The 25643-nt window shown below is 38.9% G+C and overlaps 1 protein-coding gene across 1 annotated transcript in view; it reads left to right on the forward strand.

The window, feature by feature from the left end:
* The window catches only part of LOC107694146 (neuron navigator 3-like), a 184387-nt gene that overhangs the window by 50352 nt on the left and 108392 nt on the right, over positions 1 to 25643 (forward strand). The window contains exons 2-4 of the mRNA XM_016493750.1: positions 7184 to 7301; positions 7910 to 7962; positions 24485 to 24557. Coding sequence (XP_016349236.1) covers positions 7184 to 7301; positions 7910 to 7962; positions 24485 to 24557 — 244 coding nt within the window. The remainder of the gene's footprint in view (positions 1 to 7183; positions 7302 to 7909; positions 7963 to 24484; positions 24558 to 25643) is intronic.

Consider the following 25643-nt stretch of genomic DNA (forward strand, 5'->3'; position numbering starts at 1 on the left):
AAAAAAAAAAATATATATATATATATATATAATTTAATTTAATTTTATTTTATATTATTTTATTTTTGGTGAAATATAGCCTTGACATGTTCTTGAAAGGTTTTATGTGGGAAACGGACACACCTCGGGTTTTATAGACAAACTACAGTCCATTTGCATATGAGGAAAGGTATTTTATTTGTTGCTTGGCAGAAGTTCCAGCCATTAACAAGTGGCATGGTTACAAATGGGTTTGCTTTTACAATGTGTTGCATTATTTTCCACTTAAAGAGGGATTTTTTCCGTACAGTGCTCAAAGGAGAAGAGTTTGGCTGTTGCTTTGAGTGTTTGTAGACCTTTAATGAAGCGACCATGGGGCTGACAGGTGCTATTATTGGGAACATTAAATGAGACGAAGTGCTACTGGCTCCCTTGGACAAGATAATGATGTTTTTACTGGAAAGAGGAAAGCCAGGAACTGTTTAAAGATGCTTTGAGAAGAAAGGTTTGGTATGGTGATATATTCCAGATGTGTCCAGTTTGGTTCATGCAGTAGATATCTCAAGGTGTCAACCATGTTGCATAATACTGTTTGAAATATTTATCTTTGCTAAGTAGGCAGTATGCTAATAATCTATTTCAACTCAGACTTGAAACTTTACTGTTACTGCTAAGCCACAGCTCAAATGGAGAGCTGTTGATCACAAACAAGTATTATATCCAAACTTATAATACTAAGAGAAAGACAAAGGGTAATTTTACCATTATGTAACCCTGTTTCGCACGCACCATCATCGTCCATTGATTTTTATGGTCTTCATCACTCTGGAGAATATTCTGTGAAGATACTTTAATTACTGAACAGCAGAGCTGGGAATTCTCTGTGTCTGTGTGCTTTAGTATGGATGTTAGCTGCTCCGTGGGGATTCTCGAGGGAAACTAGACTAAACGAGTCTCTGTTTGCAATGCTTATGAAGATTCTGATGTACGATCAACCTTCAAACAAACACAATTAACTCCATTGGCAGCTACTGACACTGATTAATTCAGGTCACTTAATGAATCTAGCTGTCGGTTGTGTGGGTCTTCTGTCAAGAGCACGCAAATGGCAAACCTGTTATCTTCCTACGTGCTGGTATTTATCCGATATACAATTAAGAGGGACGTTTTGCCAGTTTATTTAGAAATTTCATCAACAGGCCAATGAGAATGTGGTCTTACAGAGTGGGCAGGGTTTGGCACCCTATTAATTTCACCTTCGCCTGAAGTATGAGGTCTCAACAATCAAAGTTAATTTCCAAATGTCAACTTTATGCCAAGTCAACAATGATAATGTCATGCCAGGTGAGAGGAAGGGACATTTTGTCATGGTCTCACTAGGTTCGAGTTTGTATGGGTGTCCTGTCTGAGAGCATTTAGGAGGCACATCTTTCAATGGGACGAGGGGCAGCCAAGGGCCAGCGCACACACAGGAAACTAGTACTGACAGCCCAACTGCCTGCACTTCCTGTCAAAGCGAACAGTGGCGTCTCGTCCTTGCAGAAACGACAAACACTCTCGCCCTTCTCCGCTGAGGGTCTCGTCTGGGAGCGATGTTTGAAATACACATACACAACCGTACACACACAATAAAACCCTAGAACCCATCCTCTTCCACTCTCCCCCGAGCCAAATGAGAGAATCACAGCCATATGTCAGCCGTCTGCGCTCCCACTCATGTGGCGGAACGCCGTGCCTCGGTATGAATGGAAAACTACCATGAAATCAATGGAGAAACTGCATTAAACTCAGTGTTGCGCAAACTGACGGCTGGTGCATTATGGGTAAATAGCGGTGAGCTGCATTTGCTGCCTCCTCAGCCCTGATTCAGCAGTCTTGTTTGTCTCTCAGTTACAGTGTCACAAGATGATTCCTTTTCCTTGAGGTGTCTCTCTATCCCTGCAAACACATTCAGTATGCTCTCCCTACGCAGCACACCCTACCGTTATTTGATTATTTGTGCAGGTGATTAAAATGTTTCATCTTCCCTCTTCATGTCATTCCAAACACTCTTCAGAATATCGTCTACACAAGGAAAAGAAAAGTCATACTGGTTAGGAACACCATAAGGGGAAGTAAATGATGACTGAATTTACTCTCTTTCGACATTAAACTTTGACATGTACACCACTGTTCAATTAAGAAAAGTAAATTAGTACTAAAAGTAAATTAATACTTTTATTAAGGATGCAAGAAATTGATCAGAAGTGATAGTAAAGACATTTTTAAAGTTACAAAATGTTTCCTGAGCACCAAATCAGCATTTTAGAATGAGTTCTGAAGGAACTTTGTGAAGTAAATTTGTAAGAGCAAACCGACTTAAACTTCCTGCTTTATTTAACTCTTTCCTTTTGCCTTGATATTGTTTTCAATTATCATAAATTCCTCTAGTAAGATATAGAATGTTTTACAGTCCCGTACAGTGCTCAACTCAATTTACAGCATTACACAACAGCCCTCAAGTGTTTCAGGGCTGGTAAATATTCCATATGCTTATGAAGCGCCTCGTTTTTTATTAACAACACAATTCCATCCCTTCTCCGCCCAGTCCTGGGATTTGTAATCTAAACTTCATCTAAAAGCATTCAAATAAACCCCAAATACGGTCTTTGGATCAGTCCACAAGGCGATGAACTCACAGACCCTTCTGGCTGATTCATGACAGATTTTCTCAGCAGCTGACTCCCCCTATTGCCTGACTATTGTAAATGCAGGCTTCCAGTACCTGCGCAGTTATAGGCACTGCATAGAGAGCAGACTGTAGAGAGAGCCGAACGCTGCCGTTTATCAGCGGGACGCTAAGGATGGGGACAACCTGGGCTCAGATACTCTTAAGAGGTACACACACATCACTTGAGCTTAACTCTAGCAGGCTGAAACAGCAGGGACTGTTAACTGCTTCTTAGAGTCAGGGACAAAGCCAGGGGATTTGTGTTTTTGTTTGATGGATGTGTGTGTCTGGATGCATGTATGTGTGCGTTGGCAACCTGCTTGCGAGGGGAGGAGGCAGCGCTCATGAATGACGGCCGTATGAGTGTGTGCGTGTGTCCGTTTAATGCTGTGTGAACGCTGAGGGTGGCATAGTTGGGTTTTACAGTGAAGTGATGCATCAGCCAAACAAGCGCTTGCTCATTAATAGAGACAAAACCACAGTGTCAGAGCTGTTGGGATGAATCGAAAATAATGGGTCGCAGGAAAAGAAACAGTGACGCATGATAAATAAATGTGAGTGAAGTCACGGGGCGCTAGGGCATTAGATTAATGCTGTTTAGATGGGATTCAGCACACATCTGGGGACTAAGGAGCATCGGGACTGACTTTGGGATGTGTTTGTGTTCATGTGAGCTTCTGCCGGTCTCACAGTGGGAAACACCAGCAAGTTCATCCCCTAAAATAACGGGACGGGAAACTGTTTAACCTTGGCTCGGTGTACTTCCCTCTGTGAAACTATTGGATTGAAAGACTGCTTTACAACCAGTTTCCTTCTGCCATAACAGTCGCTTATTTACAGCTGCAGACCGGCCCGTTTCACCCTCCCTCGTGCCTGAGTGTTAATGGCAGCATTGATTAAAGCATTTACAGTGTGCTGCTGGTTATCATGTGCATTCTAGATGCCAGCTTGCTTGCAACAGAGCTTCTCTTCTGTATACTGTTGGCTGCCTAGGCTGATAAAATGTTAATGGGGGTTTTCAGATAAACCAATGTGTTTCTAAGAAAGTAAATGACTGTGGTAATGGTTCTCTCAGGGAGATTTCGGCTGTATCCACTGCAGAGATACTCCTTTAGCCCTATTTTAATGAGAATCTCCTCTTCCTCTACCTGTCAGCTTTTTATTTTTAATTTTCATTTTTTTTGCTTATCTTTTAAACCCCAAGTAAAAGCTGAAGCATGTAATTTTTCTGACGTTAAATACCTTCTCTTATCCTAGCTTAATATGCAGAGACAACTTTTAGTGAACCAATTTTCCCTGAAAAGTGAAAACGCTTTGGCTCTGTGGTGTTTTCAAAACATTGCTTTGTTTAGCATCCCAACCGGCCCTGCACGGCACCATTAGCTCAACCAATAGCATTTGGGAACTGGTTATTTATCTGGCCAATGTGAGAGTGATTGGGAAACATGTTTGAAAACAGGCAGCACAGAAATAAGGCAGCTTTTAAGCAGCATTTCACATATGTAATTTTGACAGACCTTAGCGCCATTTTTAACCCTAGTTTATAAAGCTTAACTTTTATAGTCCCAAAGGTAGAGTATATAGTGTGAAAGGTCACACTTTATTTTAAGGTCCAGTTCTCGCTATTAACAAACCATTAACTATGACTTTTGCCTCAATAAACTCCTAATTTGCTGTTTATTAATAGTTAAAAAGGTATTTGTCAAGTTTAGGTATTGGGTAGGATTGGGGATGTAGAATATGGTCATGCAGAATATGTGCTTTATAAGTAATAAACAGCCAATACGTTAATAATAGGAATGCTAATAAGCAACTAGTTAATAGTGAGAATTGGTCCATATACTAAAGTGCTACCATGTGAAACATAGAATTGTAGGACATTACTAATCAAAAAGTTTTGCAATTATTAATAAACTTTTTATGTTAACAGAAACTTTTTTGTTTCGCCGTCTGAGGGGATTGACACTATTGTACAGTGAACAGCCAAAAAAGGGTCAACGTTTCTGGTGGATATCATGGTCCAGTTTGACCCATGCTGGTAGATAGCCTACCCTAACTATGCGAAAAAGCATTTCCATTGACAGTCATTCAAAAGTAGCTGTCTGACTTGAAATAGCATGAAATAGACATTTTTCCTTTCTTTCTTTTAGTGCCATCAGCACTGTCATTTTGCTACAGCTCTAGAGTGATCATTAGTCACATGGCATGTATGGCCCAGGTGATTAGCTACTAGCTTTCTCCAGTTTGTTTTCTCACTTTGTGCTGTATCTGTCCAGTTGATGTTATTAACCATTAATATGCAAATAGGAAATCATGAACAAGATAGCTGCTACTGGGTTAACACTTTGAAATGTGTGCACTAGTCTCTTGATTTTCCTCTTGTTCTTTGCTCTCTCTCTCTCTCTCTCTCTCTCTCTCTCTCTCTCTCTCTCTCTGTCATTTCATTCTCTCGTCTTGCTTTCTCTTCCCATGTCTCACTTGCTTTCTTTGTTGATCTCTGGGCGCTGGAGGCAATAAGAGGAAGACAGAGTGATTTCTCTTTCCTTCCTTTCAAAGGTCCAGATGGACATTTTCTGCCCGTCGAGCGCATGAACAACTGTGGCACTGCGGCACCCCTAATTCTCTCAGCCCTCTGTCAGGCAGGGAAAAGGGGAACAGGGTTGTGCAGCAGAGAATCGCTGTCTTATACTCCACTTCCTTTTCTGACCTTTCAACCACTGCATCAGTTTACCTCACTAACTCACGTTAAGCCACAGAAATACAAATTCTTTCTACATTCTGGGCCGCAGGATGAACCAAAACATCAATACCATAGCCAAACCAGAGCTGAATTCACCTTGTTTTCTAGATGCTGTGAAAATATGTAAATTCTTTGCTGTTTTCTCTGCCGTGACTGGAGGTGTTGGCATGTGTGGTAGTGTAACTGTTTGTTTACTCAACTCTCGGAGGTGACTGTGGTTTGGAGTGGTGAGCAGAGGCCTTTATTGGCTCTCTTTTGTATTGTGTTGAGTTTAAGTGGGAGGATGACTAAAGAGCTCTTCATCACCCTGTTCTTGTTAACGACTCCTCATCATATGCTGAAACCACAACAGACGAAACCTTTTAAATGTGGCATCTTCGAGTGGAATGCTTTTTTTTGCCTGGCGAAGGCATAAATGTGTTTAATTGGTCACTGTGTTTGAGGTGGTGAGAGAGTATGGCTGATATTTTTTTAAATTTTATGAGGCATTATAATATGGTCTAAAATAAAACTAGCTATGTAAAGGAAAAATCCTTTGAAATTTTACTGGGTTCGTGGGTGTAAATGAAATTTACCACTTTAAATACATTTTAGTACGTCATTCATAACTTTATCATTATGCAGGGTGCAGATTATGGGGGTTTGGGGAGGTCTCTTCACCCTAATTAAGGCTGAAACTATCTAAAGGAAGCCAGAACAAAAGTTTTGAAGGCTATAGCAACAGTAGGATAGTTGACCATTTTCTGTTAGGATCAAAATCGGCTGGTACTTTGACAAAACATAAAAAGTAAAATACATGCTGTCTGGATGAGCTGAAAAAGTTGAGCCCCCCAATAGTCTTTGTATAATTCACACGATTTGAAAAATTACAGACAAAAGCCCCATACAGGCAATTCTGTTAGTGAGAGAATGTGAGCTCAGAGAGTGTCCCTTGCCACTGGGGTGCTCTCGCTTAAGTGGGAAATGGAAAACCGTTTGCCTAGTGTGCAATGAGATCTAATCCTAAGATCACAATGAAAGAGCAGAGCTCTAAGATTTGTGACATGAGTTTTTAAGGGGCCCTAGAACAGACCCCTGAGGAACACCTATTCAAGGAATCTTTTAGACATATTACTGAGTCACCAGGGGGTTGCATTTGTTCATACAGACCCGGTATATTAAGCAATAAATAAGGACTTTCATAATTTAGTGTTCCCTGCATGCTGTTTCAACATTTTTGCTGTTGCACTTCTGGTACTGCTCTGAAACTGTTTTATAAAAACTTGCTGCACAAGGACTTAATTTAAAAGACTTTAACAGTGGTTTAAAAGCTCAATGTGCAATGACAACATCCTTTAGAGAGGAATTAGCCTTTGGAAAAGTCAATTTGTTGTAAGTAGGTGCTATCCTTGTAATCCATATCTGATTAAATGGATCAGTGGTGTCACAATGTAATGTAAGAAAATCAGTAGAAAATCCAGGTAATCCATTACAAATGCTAAGGCCTCATTGATAGTTTTGATTAAATTGCCCTTATACTCAAGCCGGCTGCTATGTTTTTCTGTTTCTCTTACTCTAATAGTTTTTGTTTTCCTAAGTGGTTCTGGTCAACATGACTCAATCTTCTGTCAATCAAACCACAGACGCATTTTATCTGCTCAGGTCCTCTTTGACAAGTTTTCATTAATCTATATTGTCTGTTTAGATGCTTTTTTCCATTGTTGTTCATCCATCTTCTGTTCCTCATCAGAATTTTCCCCTCATATTCCCTATAGATCTACACTGATTGGGCGAACCATTATTTGGCCAAGTCCGGCTGTCCGAGGCTTATTAAGGACCTGACTCAGGACATACCTGATGGAGTTCTGCTGGCAGAAATCATCCAGATAATAGGTAAGGATACAAGCGCACACACACACACACACACACACACACATATACACACAGTGCAGGCTAATAAATCTTCACAGCTCATTTGAGTGATAAAATTATTTGTGTAAAACATAACTACTTACTGCGATTCAGCTTTAAGTTATTCTGCTCACGTTAAACTGGATTAGAAGCCGTAGAAAATCAGCAACATGAGAATTGAATGCTATTTCAGCACTATTAAAGCATGTGTCTCCCATGTGTTCACTTTAGTGAGCCCAGAGTGGTGTGCGTTGTGTGCATGTGTGTCAGTCTGTCTTTTTTATTTTTCCTTTTTTCTTTCCCCCATCCCATTTTTCCCTCCTATGGGCTGTCCTGAAACTTTATTATGAACCGCTAGCATACAATGGCAGATCTTATGTCACAAACTCGCAACCAACAGCTGATGAATTAACAGCCGTTCATTTTCTCAGCGTTTTCTCCCACACTGCAAACATACACATGCTCATTCAATCACAAGCTCTCACAAACTGCAAAGGCAAACTTTCTTGCCTCATGACAGTAACCTGTGGATGGAAAGGCCAGAGGTTGTGGTACTGCAGAGGTTTAACCCAGCAATATCTTTGTTGCAGCTAATGAGAAGGTAGAAGATATCAACAGCTGCCCCAAGAGTCACTCTCAAATGGTAAGTGTCTTTTTTCTTCTTTAGTTATAATGTACATTAACAGCATGATGCCTGTTCTCTGTAACGCCCCTGTGGACTGTTTGTTGTGGTTTCTTCCCTTTGTGTTGGTTTAGCCCGTCTAATCATTAGTTAATAACCATCATTGTGCTCACCTGTCTGCCTCTAATTATTCACCCCATATTAGTTCCTGTCTGTCTGAGCATTGGTTTCGGTTAATGTTACCCCGAGTGTGTGTCTCACCTACCTGAACCTGCCTTGTTGTGTCTACAATAAATGTCATTATTGGAATCCTTGTCGTCCTCGTCGTCCTGCCTGCCTCCACACACCCGTTTCCGTGACATTCTCTCCATTATTGTTTCTTTTCTATATTTTACTGTTTTTTCACTGACATATTAACTTTATACCACATCTACGAGTCCTGTTTTTTTGTAAACATTTACCAGCTATAAATCATTCTTACAGATATAAATATTTTGATCAAAAAGCAAAAATGCTGTAAACAAAATTGTCTACGTATAAATTAAAATAATTAAATAGCTAAAAACTAATAGTGAAGGAAACAAGTGTCCAGATTTCATGCAAATAAAATTTCATTTATTTATTTATTAATTTATTTGTTTATTTATGTCACAACAGTATTATATAGTTATTTTTATAGCATATTTACTATAAACAGCACGTCACTGTGTCATTTAGAAAAAAACAGTCTCATAAAATTGCACCTGTCAGAAAATCAAGAAAACACATTATTATTTTGTTCCTTCTGGTCTGGTCTGCCAAATCATGATGTTTTTGATGATTCTGCAAAATAAAGATTCTTTGTTGTCGTCTGTGTAGGTAAGATCTTATATGCTTATGTTATGTTTCTACTGTAGCACATTGCAGTGATTAAACTCTTGCTAAGCTGTACTAGAGTAAAGGCTTTAGTGGCCCCACAGGTCTTTTCTGCAATAGAATGGCCCGGATGAGTCCTGGGCTATAGCTCTCTGCATGTCAATGAGTACAGCAGAGAATACTGGGATAGGTGCTGTGGGCTTCTCCTAACAACTCCCATGTAGGTATGCTTGTCAGATTGGAAGAGCACAAAGACCCCAGTAAAAGCTTACGTTCAAGGCTACCTGTGGTGTGTGTGTGTGTGTGTGTGTGTGTGTGTGTGTGTGAGTGTTTTGGGGGAGACGTAGGAGGTTTCATTGTTCCATTCAGTGCCCATTGATCTTGCACCTGCTGCCAGCATGAGTGTGCACACGTATGTAGAGGTTTTACACTGAGGAAGTGTGTCTGTTTATGAGATACTGTTTACGGGAAGTTGAGGTTATGGAGGAATTTGACATACACACACTGTATCACAGCCAAGCTTAACAACCAAAACATCAGCACGTCGTTGCAGATTGGCGGGAGACTTCTCTGTGATTGCTGAGGTATTTGCCAGTATTTGATTGATAGGAACAGGTATTGTGCAAAAACAGCAAGTTTTGTTGATGGATAGGATGCTGGTATACAGGGTTCTAAAATAGATTATAGGAATAGTTCAGCCAAGAATGATTTTTTTTTCTTTGTCCATGCAGTGAAAGTCAATATGCTGACATGTTGGTAACATTGGGTAACACTCTAGAATAGGGAACACTTATTCACTATTAACTACGACTTTTCCCTCAATAAATTCCTAATTTGCTGCTTATTAATAGTTAGTAAGGTAGTGGTTAAGTTTAGGTATCGGGTAGGATTAGGGATGTAGAATAAGGTCATGTAGAATAAGGCATTAATATGTGCTTAATTACTACTAATAAATGGCTAAAATTCTAGTAATATGCATGCTAATAAGCAACTAGTTAAGAGGCCCTAAAATAAAGTGTTACCTAACATTGTTGGTGGGGTGCATATATACAAAATTGGTGGGACACATGTATACAAAGTGATCCAATTGACCCAATTGAATTGATCTGAATGGACAAAAACAGTTGAAAGTTTGGTCAAATATTTTTTTGTGTCTTCCACAGAATTAAAAAAAAATCATAGCGGTTTGGAACTAGTCCTTTAACCAGCTCCACCTCCCATAAACGAGCTTAATCAGAAAAATCGGCCTGGTTAACCAGCATTTTTTGCTGGTTCACCATTAGAATTCATGCTTGTTTAAGCTGGTCTTTTCTGGAGGGTGTTGTGTAGGATGGGGTCATTTATGTGTGTTAAATGAGAGGATAAGAAATATCCTGGCCACAGCCTGGTTAACGTATTCAGGAATAAGTCAGGAAGCTAATCTATTGTGCCCCTTTTCCTGTATTTGTTACTGTGTGGCAGTTAATATTAAACAGTAAATCACGTCAAGCCTCATTGCTCAGGGAGTCTGCAATCTGCCATTGAGGAATAATCAATTATAGCTGTCCTACAGAAAGGAAATTCCTTATCGATTAGGATTAGATAGCCCTCCATGCATTTTCTGCTATGAACCAATAAAAATTTACAACTTTGGCATTAGTAAACAATGCTTGCTCACGTCCATTAAAAGCACCTGTTAAAAGTGACTCAGCTTCAGTTAAATGAGTGTACTGTTGGGTGCTTTCCCAGGCAATGAAGATGGTTGCTAAATTACATGCGTAATAAACTCTCTTTCATTGATCTGATTGGTCTCTCGGGGCCTAATTAAACTGGCATGAAGAGAGGCAGATAAATCGCCACCTACAGGCTGTCTGTTCATTCACTGACCCTTATGGAAACATTTGTCTTTTGAACTGTAACTGCACCAGAAGCTAAAAAGGTAAGACCCATTTTTCCCAAAAGGAATGGCTATGATCCCAAGGCTGGTATTCTGATTAGTCTGGAATTCTAAAACATGTTGGTCCACCAAATGAGCCCATGCTACCATTTGTGGCCTAGTCAGTGAGAGACGGATATTTCTGGAGGTTATGCATCAGAATGGGAGCTTCCCTGGACATGAGCATATCCCATAAGCCTGCCTTGATTAGCAGATTCAGGGATTGCAACATGTGGAGATGTCCCCGAAATATGTACACAGATTCCTTTGTACATAGAACTCTCAGAGATCATCAGATGCGGCATATTGGAAAATTGGCCGATTTAATATGCAGTTTGTAATCTCATTTAGTATTAACATTAAGATGTCACTGAGGAGTCTCTTGGTTTCTTAGTGGTTGTTTTGTGGCTGACGGCAGCTTCATCAAATCCCTGTTTGCACCTCTTTCCTCTCTCATCGGGCATTGTTAGGACAAATTCGGTCTGACAGTGTTGTCTCGTGTCTAAAACTGGAAACCGCAGGAACTGAGCATGCAGAGAGTGCCTTTGAACACAACCAGACACCCTCCAGCTCAGAAAAATCCAAACAGCGCCATAAAAATCCATTCGGCTGAAACAAAAGCGTCAGAATACTAATCTATATAATTAAAACTTTCATTAATAAACCACATTGCACTTCAAAAGGCTACAGATGTGTAGGCACATAATTGGACTGCACTTACCAGAATGCACCACATAAACCTCTGTATTGTAAACTCTACAGGTTGTAACGGCAAGTCTTTCTATATACAGTACATATGAGTTGCTGCCAGTGTCTTCTGCAGGTTTGAGTTTGTGGCCATCAGGAGAGGCTGACTGATTGGCTACCTCTCCAGGTCGTGTGGGAGGACCAGTGCAGTTAAGTGTGTTAGGGCTTGTAAAGTGGCTGCATCATCTGGGCTCCCTCTGTTAGCAGCGTACAGCCTGACAGCTGAGAGATACACCCCTTGCTTCGTCTACAGAGATCAGCATATCCCTCTGATGGCATACCGCATTCACCTTCATGTGATTAATATAGCATTCCACCCAACTATTGGCTAGAGAGCACAGGATGCTCAGAGCGGTTTGGAACTAGTCCTTTAACCAGCTCCACCTCCCATAAACGAGCTTAATCAGAAAAATCGGCCTGGTTAACCAGCATTTTTTGCTGGTTCACCATTAGAATTCATGCTTGTTTAAGCTGGTCTTTTCTGGAGGGTGTTGTGTAGGATGGGGTCATTTATGTGTGTTAAATGAGAGGATAAGAAATATCCTGGCCACAGCCTGGTTAACGTATTCAGGAATAAGTCAGGAAGCTAATCTATTGTGCCCCTTTTCCTGTATTTGTTACTGTGTGGCAGTTAATATTAAACAGTAAATCACGTCAAGCCTCATTGCTCAGGGAGTCTGCAATCTGCCATTGAGGAATAATCAATTATAGCTGTCCTACAGAAAGGAAATTCCTTATCGATTAGGATTAGATAGCCCTCCATGCATTTTCTGCTATGAACCAATAAAAATTTACAACTTTGGCATTAGTAAACAATGCTTGCTCACGTCCATTAAAAGCACCTGTTAAAAGTGACTCAGCTTCAGTTAAATGAGTGTACTGTTGGGTGCTTTCCCAGGCAATGAAGATGGTTGCTAAATTACATGCGTAATAAACTCTCTTTCATTGATCTGATTGGTCTCTCGGGGCCTAATTAAACTGGCATGAAGAGAGGCAGATAAATCGCCACCTACAGGCTGTCTGTTCATTCACTGACCCTTATGGAAACATTTGTCTTTTGAACTGTAACTGCACCAGAAGCTAAAAAGGTAAGACCCATTTTTCCCAAAAGGAATGGCTATGATCCCAAGGCTGGTATTCTGATTAGTCTGGAATTCTAAAACATGTTGGTCCACCAAATGAGCCCATGCTACCATTTGTGGCCTAGTCAGTGAGAGACGGATATTTCTGGAGGTTATGCATCAGAATGGGAGCTTCCCTGGACATGAGCATATCCCATAAGCCTGCCTTGATTAGCAGATTCAGGGATTGCAACATGTGGAGATGTCCCCGAAATATGTACACAGATTCCTTTGTACATAGAACTCTCAGAGATCATCAGATGCGGCATATTGGAAAATTGGCCGATTTAATATGCAGTTTGTAATCTCATTTAGTATTAACATTAAGATGTCACTGAGGAGTCTCTTGGTTTCTTAGTGGTTGTTTTGTGGCTGACGGCAGCTTCATCAAATCCCTGTTTGCACCTCTTTCCTCTCTCATCGGGCATTGTTAGGACAAATTCGGTCTGACAGTGTTGTCTCGTGTCTAAAACTGGAAACCGCAGGAACTGAGCATGCAGAGAGTGCCTTTGAACACAACCAGGCACCCTCCAGCTCGGAAAAAGACAGAAAGAAATCCAAAGAAATCCAAACAGGGCCGTAAAAATCCATTCGACTGAAACAAAACGTCAGAATACTAATCTATGTAATTAAAACTTTCATTAATAAACCACATTGCACTTCAAAAGGCTACAGATGTGTAGGCACATAATTGGACTGCACTTACCAGAATGCACCACATAAACCTCTGTATTGTAAACTCTACAGGTTGTAACGGCAAGTCTTTCTATATACAGTACATATGAGTTGCTGCCAGTGTCTTCTGCAGGTTTGAGTTTGTGGCCATCAGGAGAGGCTGACTGATTGGCTACCTCTCCAGGTCGTGTGGGAGGACCAGTGCAGTTAAGTGTGTTAGGGCTTGTAAAGTGGCTGCATCATCTGGGCTCCCTCTGTTAGCAGCGTACAGCCTGACAGCTGAGAGATACACCCCTTGCTTCGTCTACAGAGATCAGCATATCCCTCTGATGGCATACCGCATTCACCTTCATGTGATTAATATAGCATTCCACCCAACTGTTGGCTAGAGAGCACAGGATGCTCAGCTGGTTTACTCTCCTACTGTAGATATCAGCTGGCTGGTCCACATGATGTCAGGATCAATGAAGCACTTAACTGATGGACTTTGGGTCTTTATTGAGTTTGTTTGGTTAGTTAACATGTTGGTTCATGATGGCCTTGATTAAGTTATTAGATTTGGTCAGTTATTAAGTTAGTTTCTCGAGAATAAGCTTTGGAACTTTATTGAGTTAGTCTGGTTCGTTGTTAAGTTAGTTCATCAAAAGGTTTGGCTTTTGGTGTTGAGTTAGTTAGTTTGCATAATGAGTTAGTTCACGAAGAAGTGTGACGATGGGTCATAATTGAGTTGGTCTGGTTATTTAGCATGTTAGTTCCTGAAGAGAATAAACTTTGGAACTTTATTGAATTAGTTTAGTTAGTTAATGAGGTAGTTCATCAAAAGAATTGGCTTTTGGTGTTGATTCAGTTATTTTGGTTAGTGACTTGGTTTGGTTATTTAGTGAGATAGGTAGATCATTGAAAAGATGTATTTTTGGACTTGTTTGAGTTCGATTTTTAGTAAATAACTAACAAGTGTTCTTTAAATAGAGCACATTTACATTTAATCATTAAGCACACACTTTTTAGCAGACCGTTCCCTGTTTTCCCTCTTCTACTGTGCCACTTTTTGGTCTAGCAGGTGGTGGTCAGCTTAAATATCAGTAATCCGGTTCAACCCTCACTTTCTTTCTTTCTCTGCGGTTGAGCAGTTTGATATTGACCAAGTGTGTTTTGCACAGAATCATGGGATATTTCTCACTTTGACATTTCGTATGTTTAACGCCACATAGTGACACTTGACGTTCACATCTGATTTGTGACGTGCAGCATTTGACATTGTCGGTGACCTTTCCACCTGGGCTTGTAGACATAAGAGAAATTGTTCTGATTGTTTCCTGTCAGATATATTTACTCTCAATGGACTGTGATTGTGCTTTGACCTCTGCTGTGGGACGATCTGTTTTTGGATTGATGGGTCTTCCACCTCTTTACTTTTGTCTGGATTTCAATCCTCTTAGAAATTACTTTGAGGTTGGTGTTTTCTGATGTCTTTTTCCTTCCTCAGACATGTTTGACACGCTTTCAAAATCTAATTTCCGTGTCCTGTTCTAATCATGTCTTCGAAGACATTTTTTTACAGTCAGATGAATGAAGAAAATGTTCCCTCATTATATCGTTGACAAACATATTTGACAGACATTTTAATAGAGCTCCAAATATCCGGTCTCCCAGAGTGAAAATCAGAACATCTAAGCCTCTGATTACATCTCACTTGAATACTTTTCTGTAGTTCATTCAAATTCTGCTCTGCAACAATAGGAAGCTTAATAATACCACACAGAAAAAAACTATAGAAGTGAACCTGTGAAATCCCAGAGCAACTCTGATTCTTTTAAGAAATCTACAAAGATCAAACCGTAAAACTGACAGTGACAAGGATAACATCAGCAAAGGCTCTTGGTTTCAGATGGTAATATGGAAGAGCTAGATGTGTGACATGACTAAGAGATCAAATCTGTCATCCAAAACATTACTCAAAGATCCGCAAGCCTCATTTATGAGACGATGGCCTTAAAAGGAAAGTATACCCAAAATGAAAATTGTCAACATTTACTCGTTCCAAATCTGTATGACCATCTTTCTTGCTTGGGACACAAAAAGGAGAAAAATTTAAGACTGTGCTGGTCACTCCAATCTAAGTGATCTGAAGCTTTCAAGATTCAAAAAAGCATTTAAAAGCATTCTAAAAGTGTGATATATTCCAAGTCATTAATTACTATAAATCTTGGCATCTTCTCTAGATGTGTGTCAACACAAAAGAATGAAAGAATCAGATTCTTTGAGTCAAATCTTTTTAACGATTTAGTTCACAAAAGACTCTTTTACGAATCAGACTGATCCAGTTCTCGAGTTTAACCCACCAACTCACACAAAGCAGCATATTGTGGACTTAGAATATACTGCACATGGACCACTTTTATGATATTTTGTGGTGCTTTTGGGTCATTTTTGAAGTTTCAAGAAAGAAAATAATACGGGTTTGGAACAACATAAGTGCTTTCTTAAAAATTGCAGGCATTTTACCTTGTCCTAAATGGTGGATCTGCAATATGGAATTCAGATGTTTTGAGAAAGCAGTCACTTCAAAGCACATGTTGCAGGCAGGCCGTCCGCTGGTGCTGTACCTTTACCAGTCTTGTGCAGGTCAGTGGCTGCAGCCTGATCCATTTAGTTGCTAATTAGACAGAGGAGGCCACAGGAATTTAATGGCTGTTGTCATTGGCTGGCATCATATTGGCTCAGCTACGGTTGTTTGTCTCAGTGCCCACTGGGCACATAGAATGGCATGCTAAAGTTGGCACTGAGGTGGCTCTAACAAAGAGACCTGCCAAGCATTACTATAACACTATTAGTGCACAAATTATTTTCTGTGGTCTTATTTGTTGCATCTGTGAATTAAAACCATTAAGAAAAGTTATTATTCATTTATCACAGAAGTTCGGATGAGTAAAATGCTACGTTTTTATTTTGACTTGGATTGTATTTCAATTATAATAATGCCTTATGGCGATTCGGTAGCACACTTTATAATAAGTAAGTAAATAAATATATAAATAAATAAATAACTGTGATTAAATTACGTAGGAGTGAGTGGGACTACTTTTTACTTTTCCAGTTTTGCAAAAATGTATCGATGTTTGTTTTTATGTATGTACAGTATTTGCAAAATGTATTTAATATTTCCAAAAACAAAAACAAAACAAAAAAAAGATAAAAATGGAGGGGAAACAACTTTTTAACTAAAAACACATTGGTTTAAAAAAAGTTAGTTAAAGTTAGTTTGGATGATAGAATCCCCTAAATTGTAATTATATAAACTCACAATTCTGAGAAATGAAGTCAGAATTGCAAGAAATAAACGGTCAATTCTGACTTTTTTCTCAGAATTGTGTGATATAAACTCACAATTGTGAGATATAGACTCACAAATGCGAGCTATAAAGTCCAGTTCTGAAGGGAAAAAATACTGATATTTTCTCAGAATTGCTAGTTTATATCTCAAAATTCTGACTTAATATCTTGCAATTGCTTTGCAGTTCTCACAAAAGCTCGCAATTCTGATTTTTTCTCAGAATTGTGTAGAACTCGCAATTCTGACTTTATAAGTCACAATTGTGAGTTTATATCACGCAATTCTTAGAAAAAAGGTCAGAATTGCCATTTACAGTATATCTCACAATTCTGCCTTTATAACTCGCAATTGCGATAGTATTTCCCACAATTCTGACTTTATATCTCGCAATTCTGACTTTATTACTCCCAATTGTCAGTTTATATCTCAATTCTGAGAAAAAAGTCAGAATCGCGAGATTTGAACTTGCAATATCAAAATTATGAGATAAAAAGTTGCAATTATCTTTAAAAATATATATATATATATATTCAGTGATGGAAACAGGCTGCCATAGAAGACAGTTTTGAAGACAGTTATAAAAAAATATATTTATCACACGCCATTGGACTTTTGTTGTGTTTTCATTCCCCATGTGTTCTATGTGACCTAGTTTTCCGTCTGTTTGTATCATTTGGTTCAGGTGTGTCTCGTTAATTATCCTCATTTGCCAACATATTTAGTTCTAGTCTGTTCCTGTGTTCCCTCGTCCAGTGTTAAAGTTAACGTTGTGTATGTGCATGTGATTCCTGCCTGCCTTTTGTGGACCCTCTGTGTGGATAATTAGACTGTTTAAATTCTTCTTCTTCTTCGTGCGCCTTCTGAACATCACAACCGTGGCAATATTGTTATAATGAAAACTTTTTTTTTTGGATAATTAAAAAATTGACTCAAAATTGTAAAGTTATAATATATAGATATACTTTAACTCTTGTAAAAATTTCCTATTGCACAGACTTTGTTTTTGCTATGTTCTTATGGACAGCTCATCAAATTCATGTGCATGTGGTCACTACGATCAGAGGAAATGAAATGAGCAAAACGACTGCAGCTGTTTCTCTGTAAAACCAAAAGTGCTGGAGAAAACAGCGTTTATCTGTTCTCTTGGCTCTGAGTGGTTTTTAAGTGAAAGCCATATAATTGAGACTTGAGACCATTTGTATTTCATGGTAGTGTTGGAGCAGCAACACTTTCCAAAGCCAGCGCTCACCCTACGGTTATCCGATACACTTGGAGCTGGTCCCTGCGCATTTAACTAGGCCCCTCAGCATCTGGATCCGCACAGCCGGACCCGAGTACAAACATTTACTCTGCATTGAAGCCTTGCTCTGATAAGTGTGTTGTATAGATGAAAAACGATCAGATTTATGATGCTTGCTGCTCAGAGCGACAGTAAACTTAAACGGCTCGTCGTTGTCGTTTCAAGTAAGGGACGTAAGCCGACTCATAGTAATTTTCCATCCATTTTGCATCCATGTCAGCCCTGAAAACTGCTTGCTTATAAATTTCTCAATATTATTTTGTGAAAATATACCTCATCAAAACATTCTCCTCCCTAATTTCGTTTAATGACATATCTGGTGCTGGAAAATGTCAGTTTATGTCGGAAAAACAGATGATCTGACTTTCCCAGAGAGTTGTTAAAATCCCACATGGTTTGAAAAACCGCTCGGCAAGCGGTGGTTCGGCATCTAAAGTTGCCGAGAGCTCTGCTCGCCATTAGCGTATAGAATCACGGTTTATGTTTGTATACATTGCTGTAGGCCGAGAGACAGACTAAAAATAAACAGAATGATGTGCTGATGGGACCGCTATTAAAACATGGATGGAATTTCCATCCTTACTTAGGGGATTATATCCGTAACGGACACCAAACTTGATGATCTCCTCGCTTTTAGAATGTAAACCCCATTTGTACATCTGTTCGCACACGTCTGTCAATCAAGAGCGTCCGCTCGCACTTTTAGTGTCGGCAACAAATGTTCAATCCGTCGCTGGGACATTACCAGATATCATATATAGTAAACACTCCAGAAAAGTGTTAAATGATGCGGTTGAAATGCCAGGCCAGCGTTTAGCGTTCGACCGCATTAGTACGTTTGATTTTCGTTGAGAATGTCTGAATCAGTTTTTGGTCGGGACATGCTGTCGGGTACCCATGTGCGCGGGTGCCGTCGTCTTAATGAGACTGCAATGAAAAACAGCCCATCTCTGGTGCACCACACATGTTCTGCACCATGTTGCCATTAAAAGAGGTTTATGAGAGAAGATAATCAAACGTTTTAAAGTGCATTAGGCTCTTTGCATGAGCCAACACAAAAGAATGAAAGAATCAGATTCTTTGAGTCAAATCTTTTTAACGATTTAGTTCACAAAAGACTCTTTTACGAATCAGACTGATCCAGTTCTCGAGTTTAACCCACCAACTCACACAAAGCAGCATATTGTGGACTTAGAATATACTGCACATGGACCACTTTTATGATATTTTGTGGTGCTTTTGGGTCATTTTTGAAGTTTCAAGAAAGAAAATAATACTAGTTTGGAACAACATAAGTGCTTTCTTAAAAATTGCAGGCATTTTACCTTGTCCTAAATGGTGGATCTGCAATATGGAATTCAGATGTTTTGAGAAAGCAGTCACTTCAAAGCACATGTTGCAGGCAGGCCGTCCGCTGGTGCTGTACCTTTACCAGTCTTGTGCAGGTCAGTGGCTGCAGCCTGATCCATTTAGTTGCTAATTAGACAGAGGAGGCCACAGGAATTTAATGGCTGTTGTCATTGGCTGGCATCATATTGGCTCAGCTACGGTTGTTTGTCTCAGTGCCCACTGGGCACATAGAATGGCATGCTAAAGTTGGCACTGAGGTGGCTCTAACAAAGAGACCTGCCAAGCATTACTATAACACTATTAGTGCACAAATTATTTTCTGTGGTCTTATTTGTTGCATCTGTGAATTAAAACCATTAAGAAAAGTTATTATTCATTTATCACAGAAGTTCGGATGAGTAAAATGCTACATTTTTATTTTGACTTGGATTGTATTTCAATTATAATAATGCCTTATGGCGATTCGGTAGCACACTTTATAATAAGTAAGTAAATAAATATATAAATAAATAAATAACTGTGATTAAATTACGTAGGAGTGAGTGGGACTACTTTTTACTTTTCCAGTTTTGCAAAAATGTATCGATGTTTGTTTTTATGTATGTACAGTATTTGCAAAATGTATTTAATATTTCCAAAAACAAAAACAAAACAAAAAAAAGATAAAAATGGAGGGGAAACAACTTTTTAACTAAAAACACATTGGTTTAAAAAAAGTTAGTTAAAGTTAGTTTGGATGATAGAATCCCCTAAATTGTAATTATATAAACTCACAATTCTGAGAAATGAAGTCAGAATTGCAAGAAATAAACGGTCAATTCTGACTTTTTTCTCAGAATTGTGTGATATAAACTCACAATTGTGAGATATAGACTCACAAATGCGAGCTATAAAGTCCAGTTCTGAAGGGAAAAAATACTGATATTTTCTCAGAATTGCTAGTTTATATCTCAAAATTCTGACTTAATATCTTGCAATTGCTTTGCAGTTCTCACAAAAGCTCGCAATTCTGATTTTTTCTCAGAATTGTGTAGAACTCGCAATTCTGACTTTATAAGTCACAATTGTGAGTTTATATCACGCAATTCTTAGAAAAAAGGTCAGAATTGCCATTTACAGTATATCTCACAATTCTGCCTTTATAACTCGCAATTGCGATAGTATTTCCCACAATTCTGACTTTATATCTCGCAATTCTGACTTTATTACTCCCAATTGTCAGTTTATATCTCAATTCTGAGAAAAAAGTCAGAATCGCGAGATTTGAACTTGCAATATCAAAATTATGAGATAAAAAGTTGCAATTATCTTTAAAAATATATATATATATATATTCAGTGATGGAAACAGGCTGCCATAGAAGACAGTTTTGAAGACAGTTATAAAAAAATATATTTATCACACGCCATTGGACTTTTGTTGTGTTTTCATTCCCCATGTGTTCTATGTGACCTAGTTTTCCGTCTGTTTGTATCATTTGGTTCAGGTGTGTCTCGTTAATTATCCTCATTTGCCAACATATTTAGTTCTAGTCTGTTCCTGTGTTCCCTCGTCCAGTGTTAAAGTTAACGTTGTGTATGTGCATGTGATTCCTGCCTGCCTTTTGTGGACCCTCTGTGTGGATAATTAGACTGTTTAAATTCTTCTTCTTCTTCGTGCGCCTTCTGAACATCACAACCGTGGCAATATTGTTATAATGAAAACTTTTTTTTTTGGATAATTAAAAAATTGACTCAAAATTGTAAAGTTATAATATATAGATATACTTTAACTCTTGTAAAAATTTCCTATTGCACAGACTTTGTTTTTGCTATGTTCTTATGGACAGCTCATCAAATTCATGTGCATGTGGTCACTACGATCAGAGGAAATGAAATGAGCAAAACGACTGCAGCTGTTTCTCTGTAAAACCAAAAGTGCTGGAGAAAACAGCGTTTATCTGTTCTCTTGGCTCTGAGTGGTTTTTAAGTGAAAGCCATATAATTGAGACTTGAGACCATTTGTATTTCATGGTAGTGTTGGAGCAGCAACACTTTCCAAAGCCAGCGCTCACCCTACGGTTATCCGATACACTTGGAGCTGGTCCCTGCGCATTTAACTAGGCCCCTCAGCATCTGGATCCGCACAGCCGGACCCGAGTACAAACATTTACTCTGCATTGAAGCCTTGCTCTGATAAGTGTGTTGTATAGATGAAAAACGATCAGATTTATGATGCTTGCTGCTCAGAGCGACAGTAAACTTAAACGGCTCGTCGTTGTCGTTTCAAGTAAGGGACGTAAGCCGACTCATAGTAATTTTCCATCCATTTTGCATCCATGTCAGCCCTGAAAACTGCTTGCTTATAAATTTCTCAATATTATTTTGTGAAAATATACCTCATCAAAACATTCTCCTCCCTAATTTCGTTTAATGACATATCTGGTGCTGGAAAATGTCAGTTTATGTCGGAAAAACAGATGATCTGACTTTCCCAGAGAGTTGTTAAAATCCCACATGGTTTGAAAAACCGCTCGGCAAGCGGTGGTTCGGCATCTAAAGTTGCCGAGAGCTCTGCTCGCCATTAGCGTATAGAATCACGGTTTATGTTTGTATACATTGCTGTAGGCCGAGAGACAGACTAAAAATAAACAGAATGATGTGCTGATGGGACCGCTATTAAAACATGGATGGAATTTCCATCCTTACTTAGGGGATTATATCCGTAACGGACACCAAACTTGATGATCTCCTCGCTTTTAGAATGTAAACCCCATTTGTACATCTGTTCGCACACGTCTGTCAATCAAGAGCGTCCGCTCGCACTTTTAGTGTCGGCAACAAATGTTCAATCCGTCGCTGGGACATTACCAGATATCATATATAGTAAACACTCCAGAAAAGTGTTAAATGATGCGGTTGAAATGCCAGGCCAGCGTTTAGCGTTCGACCGCATTAGTACGTTTGATTTTCGTTGAGAATGTCTGAATCAGTTTTTGGTCGGGACATGCTGTCGGGTACCCATGTGCGCGGGTGCCGTCGTCTTAATGAGACTGCAATGAAAAACAGCCCATCTCTGGTGCACCACACATGTTCTGCACCATGTTGCCATTAAAAGAGGTTTATGAGAGAAGATAATCAAACGTTTTAAAGTGCATTAGGCTCTTTGCATGTGCGGCTGTGTGTGGGATGTGTGTCATATGAAAAACAGCTACTTGCCGTTGGGACAGATGTAAGAAGAAACAAGATGCTGTCGCTACAGATCACATTAACAATTGCTCATTCATTCGGCGTCCTGTGTGTTTGCGAGTGTGTGTGGGAGTTAATACTGTATGTGATCTGTGTGGATCTTTCTGGCTCAGTGCTGGACGCTGTGAGGCACTGAGGTCAGAGAATACTGGATGGATGGAGTTGTGTGGAAGACTGTAATCGCTTCTGCACTAGGACAGCTGTGAGAATGACCTTAAATTGAGTCCAGTCATCCCTCACTGGCACTGCAGCAATTATTTTTTTGATGTAAATAATGTCAGTTAGTGGTGCCTGTATGAACGGTGGATATACACTCCATTATTTGAGTCCTCATAGAAATGTTTGCCTTGTTAAAAAAATAATAATAAATAAAAATAAAAATCTAAAGGGCATGTTTTGATATAATTACCAGCTGATAAAATAAAATATTGAGTTTAAATAATTTCTCATGTCAGAAGAAAGACAAAAAGATATGGGTTACAAAACTACACAGGACTTTAGGTGGCTGAGACAATCATTTATACAGTTTGGCAGTCTTTAACCATAGACAGCTGTTGCTGACCAATCAGAATCAAGTATTCCAGTCACCTTCAAGTACTTTTATTTCTCTCTACTTTTATAGCGCTTTATTCAGTGCACAGCCATGTAATAATATCTGATATTTTGAATGAAAGCACTGTATGAAAAAGTTTATTCAGATTCTGTTTTCTCTGCATGCTGGAATATAATTTGAATATGCTTACAAGCTAGCATTAATTTTACAGCGTGACAAGAGTCATGAATTAATGTTAACGGCCAGAGAAAAAAACACTAATGCTAATCTAATAATATTACAGTAAACATAAAATTCAATATTATTGCACTGTGTGTATATATTAGATATGAAAATTGATAACACCTTATTTTAAGGACCAATTATTTCTATTACCTAGTTGCTTATCACCATGCATATTACTAGCATATTGGCTGTTTATAAAGCACATATTAATGCATTATTCTGCATAACCATATTTTAAATCCTTTAATCCTACCCCATACCTAAACTTAACAACTACCTTACTGTTTTTAAGCAGCAAATTAGGAGTTTATTGAGGCAAAAGTCATAGTTAATAGTGAGAATTGGTCCCCAAACTAAAGTGTGACCTGAATATTATCTATTAATATTTCACAATCATCTAAAGGGATAGCTAGGGCTTTACAACACTCTTTGAAACAGCATTAAAACAGTGGAAATTGTAGCTAGAGTGAGACAGTGTATTATGGACAGTATTAATAACTGTGCACAATAGCAATCCTTCAGGGTCTCGTACTGTACGAGCTGAGTCAACTGTCTTCGGTTCCGTCACACAGCACAATGCATTCCACATAGTACTGTGCTTGTCGCATAATAATATAGTGTGGTCTGGCCCACTGACCAGCCCTGACCTTACTGTACAACTTCTCCAGCATTATGCCCTATACTAATGCAAAAAATGTGAGCCATGCGTATCACATGGCCAAAGTCCTTTTGTGCGCCCATGAGTGCAGGCGCCAGGATATTACCCCACTTTCAGTCAAGTGCTGTATTATTACAGCCCTCGATTGGGCCACAACGTCATGCCTGGTCTGTCTGTCAGCGTGTGTGTAGGTATGACAAACTGCCGTCTCAGTGTCACACGCCGGGTCTGACCCACAAAGGTTAGCCAGGGGTCATGACAGTGTCTGACGCCCGACAATAGAGCCTTTGTGGGCATAAGGCCATGGACGTGTCCTCACACAGCGTCGACATGCGCGCGTCAGCCACCAGTTGAGCTGTCAGACATGCTGAAATACACTATTACTGAGGGCGACCCTCTGAAGAAACCATTGCAGTCTGCATCAAAGGCTTTGTTGAACTCTGAATGCTGACAGGAATGTTTGTGAGGTTCAATAGCCACTTCTCTGACATCACTGCCCGCTCACACGGTCCACATCCTCACTGCCAAAACCATCCGCTGGTAAGTTTGCTGTATGGCTGATCTCTTTGTTTTTGTCTTTCAGATTGAAAATGTGGAGGCTTGTCTGAATTTCTTAGGGGCCAGAGGAGTCAGTGTTCAAGGGCTCTCTGCTGGAGGTAAGACCCTTCTGTCTGCTTAAAACCTGATAACAACTGCTAAATGCCTTCATATACACAAATAGGCCTGCTATTCTTATCATTAGTGCTGTTTACATCAGTATTATTACTGTTTATAATTAGAATTAATGGCCTTTGAACAGTTTTTGAAGAATTGAAGGGTTAGGAATATTAATGTTACATCAAATTGTGTGGTTAATTTGCATTTTTAATCAATGATATGAACGGAATTTACATTCCAAATTATAAAATGGGTAAAACTCCCATAGATTTGCATAGAAGGAGGAGCTTAAGGCATATCTAGGGACCAGAATATTATAGAAAAAAATCAAAATATAAAATAATAAAAAACTATAAAATTAATATGTAACACTTTAGTTTTGGGACCAATTCTCACTATTAACTAGTTGGTTGTTAGCATGAATATTACTACCATATTGGCTGATTATTAATACTTATAAAGCACATATTAATGCATTATTCTGCATGACCATATTTTAGATACCTTAATCCTACCCAATACCTAAACTTAATAACTACCTTACTAACTATTAATAAGCAGCAAGTTAGGAGTTTATTGAGGCAAAAGTCATAGTAGTTAGTTAATCATGAGAATTGGTCCCCAAACTAAAGTAGAGTAGTCAACATTTGAAGAGAATCAAATCCTTTCATCAAAGTTGTCTTAAAACGTAAAACCAAAATGCGTTCTTGTCTTAGGACGACTTTGATTAACTTTTTTGATCTACTTAAAATGTTGACTACTATATAAATAATAATAATAATAATAAGTTATTAAAATTTAATTTGAAAAATATACCATGAAATGTATTTTGAAAATTTACCCCCTTAATAACTGTTACTTTACTGTAACACTTTTTAAAAAAAAAGGTTACATTTGTTAACATTATCTACTATACATTAGTTAACATTAACTAAAAATGAAAAATACTTTTACAAAGCTTATATAGCTTATTTAAAGGGTGTCATCGGATGCGACATGCACTTTTACAAGCTGTTTGAACTGAAATGTGTGTTGGCAGTGTGTGTATACAACCCCCCTATAATGATAAAGATCCACCCAGTGTT

The sequence above is a fragment of the Sinocyclocheilus anshuiensis genome, unplaced genomic scaffold, assembly GCF_001515605.1.
Source record: "Sinocyclocheilus anshuiensis isolate Anshui unplaced genomic scaffold, SAMN03320099.WGS_v1.1 scaffold1003, whole genome shotgun sequence".
NCBI classification, from domain to species: Eukaryota; Metazoa; Chordata; class Actinopteri; order Cypriniformes; family Cyprinidae; genus Sinocyclocheilus; species Sinocyclocheilus anshuiensis.